The 8,437-nt window shown below is 51.1% G+C and overlaps 1 protein-coding gene across 1 annotated transcript in view; it reads left to right on the top strand.

Moving 5' to 3' along the window:
• Positions 1-8,437, top strand: part of LOC106815664 (histone-lysine N-methyltransferase PRDM9-like) — a 21,091-nt gene that overhangs the window by 10,477 nt on the left and 2,177 nt on the right. The window contains exon 2 of the mRNA XM_014820164.1: positions 2,896-4,018. Within this exon, the coding sequence (XP_014675650.1) occupies positions 2,896-4,018 (1,123 nt within the window). The remainder of the gene's footprint in view (positions 1-2,895; positions 4,019-8,437) is intronic.

Raw genomic sequence — 8,437 nt, 5'->3', positions numbered from 1 at the left:
GCTACTAATCAGCCTCTCGAACGCCGCACAGTCGCTTTCCAGTTCCACGCGCAGCGACGGCACGCGCGGCGGAAGTCGGCGCTGAATTAGCTTCACGTGTGTTCTGCTCGCGGGAGGGGAGCAAGAGCGAGAGAGTTGGTGCGGGAGCTGGAGGGTGTTGGAGCGATAGGGGGTGCGGGAGCGGGAGGGCGTGCGAGGGCGTGCGAGAGCGGGAGAGGGAGGGGGGGGATGAATAATGTGTGTATAAGACAGCGCTCGCAGTGGCAGCACCGATAGCGTGGATTTATGGTGCCGCAGTAAATTCATTGCAGCTCCAAGATAACGGTGGGAGAGGGGAAGGGGGGAGTTGGCGAACTCGCGTACTCTGCGGTGAGCCACCAGTTCGTCGCTCGATACGTGAACTATTCGCGGATGTGCGGATACAACTACACACACACACACACACACACACACACACGCGCGCGCGCACGCAGACACACACACACACACACACAACACACACGCAGACACGCACACACACGCATACACAAACACAGACATACACACACACACACACACACACACACACACACACACACACACTACCACACACACACACACACACACAACACACACACCACACACACACGCAGACACACAGACACACACACACACACACACACATCGTGCCGTGACTACGATGCCGCCGAGAGCCGTATCGAGTTTACAACATCGCGCGGCGATTCACAAATTCGTCGTCGTTACGGGTGGTGTGTGTGTGTGTTGTGTGTGTGCTGGTGTGTGTGTGTGTGTGTGCGTGCGTGCCGTGCGTGTGGGTGTGGTGTGTGTGCGCGCGTGCGTGTAAGGGTGTGCGCGTTTCGTGTCGGTATACGTGCGTGTATGGTGTTGTTTGTGCGTGTGTGTTCGTGCGGTGTGCGCGCGGCTGTGTGTGCGTACATGCGTGCGTGCGGGTGTTTGTGTGTGTGCGTGCGTGCGTATGTGTTTGTGCGTGCGTGTGTGTTTGTTCTGTGTGTGTCGTGCGTGTGCGCGCGGCTGTGTGTGCGTACATGCGTGCGTGTGCTTGTGTGTGTGTTTGTGCGTGCGTGTGTGTTTGTGCGTGCGTGTGTTCGTGCGTGTGCGCGCGGCTGTGTGTGCGTACATGCGCGCGTGTGTCGTGTGCGTACATGCGCGCGTGTGTTTTGTGTGGTGTGTGCATGCGTGCGTGCGTTGTGTGTGGTGTGTGTGTGTGGTGTGTGTGTGTGTGTGTGTGTGTGTGTGTGTGTGTGTGTGTGTGTGAGCTCTCTCACCGCTCGCAATACATCACGCTCCGAGTGGCCGGCTGCCAGCGTCTGCCTATACGTTTCCCTGTGATAAACACACACGTCTTGCGTGTGCAAAGCCGAACACGGATCGGCAAATAAAACTCTAAACGTTCGAACAAATGCCGAAAGCCGTTGTGCAAACGTACGAAAAATTTGCTGACAAACAAACACGACGGTGTTTAATATCCATGTATACGCGGATGTGTGTACCCTAGTCGTGCCGACGCGCCGACGCCGTCTCGTGACGAGAAGCGACGATCGAGATAGGTCAGGATAGAGCAAGGGGGCTCTATCCGCGAGCCTGCGGCTAGTTGATTTCATTCCTGTCGTAGAGCGCGAACAAAACGCAACCTTGAGGGAAGCATTCTTGTGGAAAACGCACGCAGAATTTTATCAGGACAGCGCTGCCGCTGCCGCGTACGATCTTACGCGCGCTCGCTCGGTAAGTTTAGTGGCTCCTACAATTAATTTCAGGATTCGTCCGGCACGGGACCGACGTTGCGGCGGGGGGAGGCGGGAGTGGGTGGGCTACCGTGCACGCGCACGCACCGCGGCGGGAGCAGCAGCCGTGAGGCACATCGTTTAAGGCGCCGCGCTTCAAGTTATAGAATCCCACACGGCTGTGCCAAGGCCAGCCCATACGTGCAAAGCCAGCTAATTTACTCTCGACTGCTGTCAACCGCGTCGTATTTTAGCAACTGAACGAGCGCCCGCCCTAGAGCAGCACGTCATGCCATTACCCCACAAGCGCCATGCTACCTGTCTTGTAGCGGCTCTATTACCAGCGAAAAATGTCTTAATTCGGCTGCCGGCGAGGCCCCAAGAAGTCGACCTTAATTGGCAGCAGCGCGTGATACCCCCCGAACAGGTGTAGGCAGGTATGAGCGACAATTACGGGGAGACCCGGTCTCCGCTTGTGCGTGTTACGGCTGTCGTTTAATTAACTTAGCGGCCGCGCGCTTGGCTAGTTGTCAACGCACACACGCGTGCGTTTTCACGTCTCTCGGATTACTACGGGCGCTTTTCGGTTCGTAATTGCTCCGAACTCTCGACCCGGACCCCAAACAGGCTCTTCGCCGTACGGTCATCGCCGGTGGTCAGTGCCGCTCCGACGCTGACCGATTGGCGTGCGACCGCGGCGCTTGTACGGCGGTTAGTCGTCGGCTCGCGTCGGTCGGCGGGGCAGCCGCGGCGGGACATGTGCCAGTCACCTGCAGGCCGTCGTTAGCTGACAATCACCGCACGATGGCTGTACGCGACCCGCCGACTGATTGCCATTGTGAGCCGGTGGTCCCCCCACCCCCCCACACACACTAAATGTAATTGTTCTACCAACTAACTAGGGGACATTTGCGTGTAAGGAGTGGGAGGGGGAGTTGTGATACTGATACCCGACGGACTGCAATTGTTTTACCAACCGGGGAACACGTGTGTGTGTGTGTGAGGAGGGGGTTGTGCGACGGGTGTACCCCACTAACTGCAATTGTTTTATTACCCGCGGAACACTTGTGTGCGTGTGTGAGGGGAGACGGATACGTTCTTTATAGCGAACGCGCTCGTTGCTACAAGCACGCGTATTTTCTCACTCTTGCAGGCAGACAGACCACTGATCGATCAGTTCTTGCTGGCCAGTATAGACTCGTTCGCTCTCAAGGCTAGTCGCAGAGAAAGCGCCTCACTCGTCGACGAGTTCTTCAACGACGACGAGGACGACGAGGACGACGACGACGAGGAGGAGGAGTTCGAGGAGACGAGTTCCCGTAACGTCTACGCAAAGCAGTCGACCGCAGAGGGTGGCGCCACCTGCCGCAAGCTGTCGCACTTCGAACCGTCGGAGAGCCTGACGCGGACGGTGCTGACGAAATCTCTGCGACACCCGCCGACGGAAGTGCGCAAGCCGTCGCCGCCGATCGGCGCAAAGGACGACGCCGACGTCTGCGCGAAAGCCGACGAGATGAACATTCAGAACGTGTGGGAGGCCATCCGGCAGTCGTCGGAGGCGATCGATGACATTAAGCTATTCGGCGAGTTCGGAAAGCCGGTGATGGTGAAGATGGAACCGAACGAGAACGTGTCGCCGTGCAGCGTCGACTCGACGACGATGGCGCTGCCACCTTGCGGCTACCCGCTGAATCAGGCCGTCGCGCAGAGCTACGACTTTCCGGGCGAGTTCCGCCTTCCACCGCTGCGCGACGCTCTTCTGAACGACGTGAAACTCTCGCAGATACAGTTGGAGCCGATGGGCATTAACCCTTTCCACGCGTACCAGCAGCAGCAGCAGCAGCAGCAGCATCAGCAGACGCTGCCGGGCGCCGAGAGTCTCTTTCAGACGAAAGTCAAATCGGAACTTGTCGATTTAGGCGGCTGGCTGTGCAATCCTCCGCCGGCGTACCCGCTGACGCCGCCCGAGTCGCAGCCGAACAGTCCCGACCTCGCCATCTCCATGGTGCCGCGTCACACGCCGCCGCCTCCCTACACGATGGCGGCGAACTCTGGCGGCTACTCGATGTCGTCGGCGTCGGACTGCTGCATCGTCAGCTCGTCGACGACCGACGCGCTGCTGGAGAGCCGACTGCGGGAGTGCACGACGATTCGCTACAACCGACGCAACAATCCCGAGCTGGAGAAGCGACGCATACACTTCTGTGACTTCCCTGGATGTAGGAAGGCCTACACGAAGAGCTCTCATTTGAAAGCGCACCAAAGAATACATACAGGTAACTAATTGTGCATTTGATGAACAGCTAAGCTATGTACGACCATGTGCGTAGGTGTGCGAAAGATTCCATGATATCAGGGGTTAATAATAACACAACACGCACGCATACTGTATTACTCATACACATTCATTATATATGAGAGCGAGAGAGAGCGAGCAAGAGCGAGAAGTAGAGTAACACACGGGCACACATGAAGTATATGTGAAAATGTATAAATGTTATATATGAGTAGTAAAAATCTATGGCTTGTTGAAAGGCCTGCGCTAATCTTAAGTATCTTGTCAAGGTATTAGCTTAGTGCGAACTAACACGGTCATCTCTCTAGCTGTAGTATGTACGCCGTCGCAGATATACGCGCGGGAACTCAGATATAGGACACGTGATGTGTCCGCAGGGACGTTGACACCGACGCTATCGCTGCGACGTGACCCCGCATTAAAATACGACGATAAATGATCGTGACACACACGCATGCGCGCTCGCTGCTCTCGCACGCCCAGCGGTAGAGCCTGGCATCGCCGTCCGGACGCGTGTATTATGGAATGGAAACGCAGCAGCAGAGGCTATATGATTTACATTGAGGGAAGTCGCTTTCTTTCTCACTTTTCATCCGTTTCTCTATCTCTCTCTCTCTCTCTCTTTCGCTCTCTCGCTCTCTCTCTCTCTCTCTCTCTCTCTCTCTCTCTCTCTCTCTTGCCGCTTTTATACTGCGCACGACTTTAGCCCGCTTCTGAGCGGGATAACTTTAGCTCGGGAAATTCGTTTTATACTGCTGAAGCGGATAACCTTTATCTCGGATAAGTCGTTTATTACTGCGCACGACTTAGCCCGCTTCTGAACGGGATAGCTTTGCTCGGGATAAGTTCGTTTTATACTGTGAGCTAAGAGCGACTTAGAGCGAGCTAAAGTCGAGATACCTTTTATACTGACGTTAGCTCGGGCTGAAGGCGACCTGAACCACCTCTAGGTGGAATAACTTTAGCTCGGGCTAAATGTTTTTCGACCTTTTATACTGTGGTTTATCCCGCTTCAGGTCCGGACCTGAAGCGGGATAACCACCAGTATAAGGGGTATTTTGTAACTGAATTTAGAGCGAGCTAAAGTCGAAATCCTTTATACTGACGTTAGCTCGGTCTGAAGCGGACCTGAACCACCCCCTAGAGCGGGATAACTTTAGCTCGGGCTAAGTATGGTTCGACCTTTTAACTGGGGGTTATCCGCTTCAGCGTCCGGACCTGAAGCGGGATAAACCCAGTATAAGCGGCATCTGTCTCTGTCTCTGTCTCCGTCTCTCGTCTCTGTCTCTGTCTCTGTCCTGTCTCTGTCTCTGCTCTGCTCTCTCTCTCTCTCTCTCTCTCTCTCTCTCTGTGTGTGTCTCTCTTTCTCCTCTCACGCTCTCTTCCCATCTCTCTCTCTCCCCTCTCTCTTTGAATATATATATATTATATATATATTTATATATATAATATATATATATATATCGCTCCCTCCCTCTCCGCGCCGCGCAAGTCGTTTGTCAGTGCTATCGGAGATCGCCTCGGGTGTCATATATACGATCCAGACGCGATAATATAATACATATATCAAGCGCGTACGCACGTACAGCGCGAATAAATGATTTATACACGACTCCAATATAGCATTGCCGAATCAAGGCGCCGGGCTCATATAATAACGATTCTAGTCGCCCACCCCCCACCACCCGACGGCGTGTGATTTTTTTCGCTACAGCGCCCTTGCCAGCACCAGTCTTGTTGCCAGCACCAACGGCCTACGTGAGCTTCTATACGTATTAAATTCAACGTCGTCTCGCAATAGATTCGGTCGGGCTGGCGCTAACAAGGAAAGGTGCTTTGCGTCGTAGCGGGAAAAAGCAGACGAAACGATCGTCACGTCGGTGTCGAATTTGTCTGTTGAGTGAGAGTTTGGTGGCGACGGCGTACGCGGGGTTCGTAGAGATGCGAGCGTGCAGACAACACGTTGTAGTGGGCGCTGTATGCCACCCCGGTGTGGGATTGAGAGAGATACAGCACGCGTATGAATATAGCAGTACACTGTCTAATAAGTCTACACTTACATAGTACAACAATGCTATATTAGTAGACAATATATATATATATATATATAATTATATTCTTCTCAAATATACAGAGGATAAGAATACTAGACTTTCAGCGTACAGTAAGACTACATTTACAGAGTACGGGAAGATTACACTTACAGAGAGCAATGACACTCTATATATTTATAGAGTACAATAAAACTGCACGCGTCTGCGATGCGAGTCGATCGCTGGTCATGGGAAGATGATGGGTTTCTAGGAAGCGCTTTATATGCGCGCCGCGAACGACGATGCATTCTGATCAGTCAAGTAGTAGCTACATCGTAGTAGTAGCTACGTTTCGCGAAACGACGGGGTTACTGATTGCTCGCCGTTTAAAATTTACGCGAATATGGAACTTATTGTCAAACACCAATCTGAAAAAAAGTGCAGAACGTGTTTTTCCCTTCGGGGCTCAGAACGAAGTGGTTCAAGTTAAATGCAGAAAAGCCGTGCTTCAATGCGTGAGGTGTGACACACATGTGTCACATAGCAACGAGATGCTACCTAATTTCCTATTCTCAGACGCTCGTTCTACTCTGTGAATGTTCACGCAATCAGCAAGCGTATCTGCATGACATCGTGCAGTATCAACGCGCCTATCGCAAACGGAAGCGAAACCGATGTTACAACCACCGAGATTCTGGATCTTGCACGTAAATAGGAAATTCAGAGGACGTTAAAGTAAAGCAAATGTGCTTGTGTCTTATAGGCGGGTTGATGCTCTACGCTGTCAGATATTTTTGTCGACTGTGTGAACATTCACCAGAGAGACGTACGAGCGTCTGAGAATTGAAAAAACGTGAATATATATATATATATATAGTAGAAAAGTCCTTTGGTTGCACGATATCCAACATTTAGTTTTACACAAGCGCTTTCATCTTTATAGAATCTTCAGGTGCATGACTGCGAATATGTGTATATATATATATATATATATATATATATATATATATATATATATATATATATATATATATATATATATATATAGTCGCGTGAAAACGCTAACTGTTATATAGACGTCATGTTTATTAGTTTGGACAAATGGAGAGCGTTTATTGGTGCAGCAAGAGACCTTGACGGCTGTTCAGCGACATGCGCGAAACGCTCATATCAGGCACTGATCCTATCTACGGGACACGCTTATACTTTACACGCTTGCATGCAGCACGGCTGAATGTCGACACCGTGCTATTTACAATCACCGTCGGGTTTAGGTTATGCGTGCTCGTCGACAGGTATTGCGCATTTAAATGTTTGAACTTTAAAAGGCGTTATCTATGAGCAAATAGGATTCCGTCGCGATCTTACTGAGATAGTGATGCGCCACATGGCTGGCCGTGGTAGTTGTAAGGCGACGCGGGTATAGGCGCGATGATGTTTAAAAGTAACTCGGTAAAGGTTGAGAATTAACGAACAACATATTAATCTTCTTCGATAAAACACAGGAAATTCGGGTTCAGAGGTCCCTCATTGAAACAGTCAATAATGGCACAGAATCAAGTCTGGGTCGGTTGCATAATAAATGTAAATTTACACGAGATAAATTGAGGGTGATTAAGAATCACGCGCACGAGTTATAGTTTGATACCGATCTTTGGCAAGAATAATCAGCTGTGCATATCGTATATAGGCAGCTAGGGGCGTCGCCGACCGCCAGTTTAGATCTGCAATCTGATCCAACCAACGTCAGTGTAACGTTCTACATATTATACGCATTGCATACGTTTTCCCACCCGGTGCTTGCATAATACAAGAATTTACACAATCCAATGCAAGCAAACAATCCCAAGTACTAAGATTTTCTGAGTAACGGTGAATGTACATTATGGCATATTAAAACCCGCGGCCATGAATTCCATGCGGCTGTGACATGGGGAACTGGTGTGACCTTGCTTCGTGCTTCTTGCGTTTCATTATATGTCTGCGTAGCGAAGATGTAGCTTCTTGCGTTTCATATGGTTTCAGCGCACATGACGAATATAGGATCACGCGATGCATATACGTGATTTTTTGACATATATATTTACTGCGTGAATGTCAGTTATAGACTCTGTACGTTAGATTTTACATTTTGCAATACTCGGTAAACCGTGGTTAAACACACAACACACACACACACACACACGCGCGCGCGCACACGCACACGCACACGCGCACACACACACACACACACACACACACACACACACACACACACACACACACAGTGTGTTGTTGTGTGTGTGTGTGTGTGTGTGTGTGTGTGTGTGTAGTACGTACTACTACTACTACTACTACCGTAGAACGAAGAACGTACGACTATTAGT

The sequence above is a fragment of the Priapulus caudatus genome, unplaced genomic scaffold, assembly GCF_000485595.1.
Source record: "Priapulus caudatus unplaced genomic scaffold, Priapulus_caudatus-5.0.1 Scaffold29, whole genome shotgun sequence".
Classification (NCBI taxonomy): Eukaryota; Metazoa; Priapulida; class Priapulimorpha; order Priapulimorphida; family Priapulidae; genus Priapulus; species Priapulus caudatus.
Note: the sequence above shows the minus strand (reverse complement) of the source record. Positions and strands in the feature narration are given on the sequence as shown.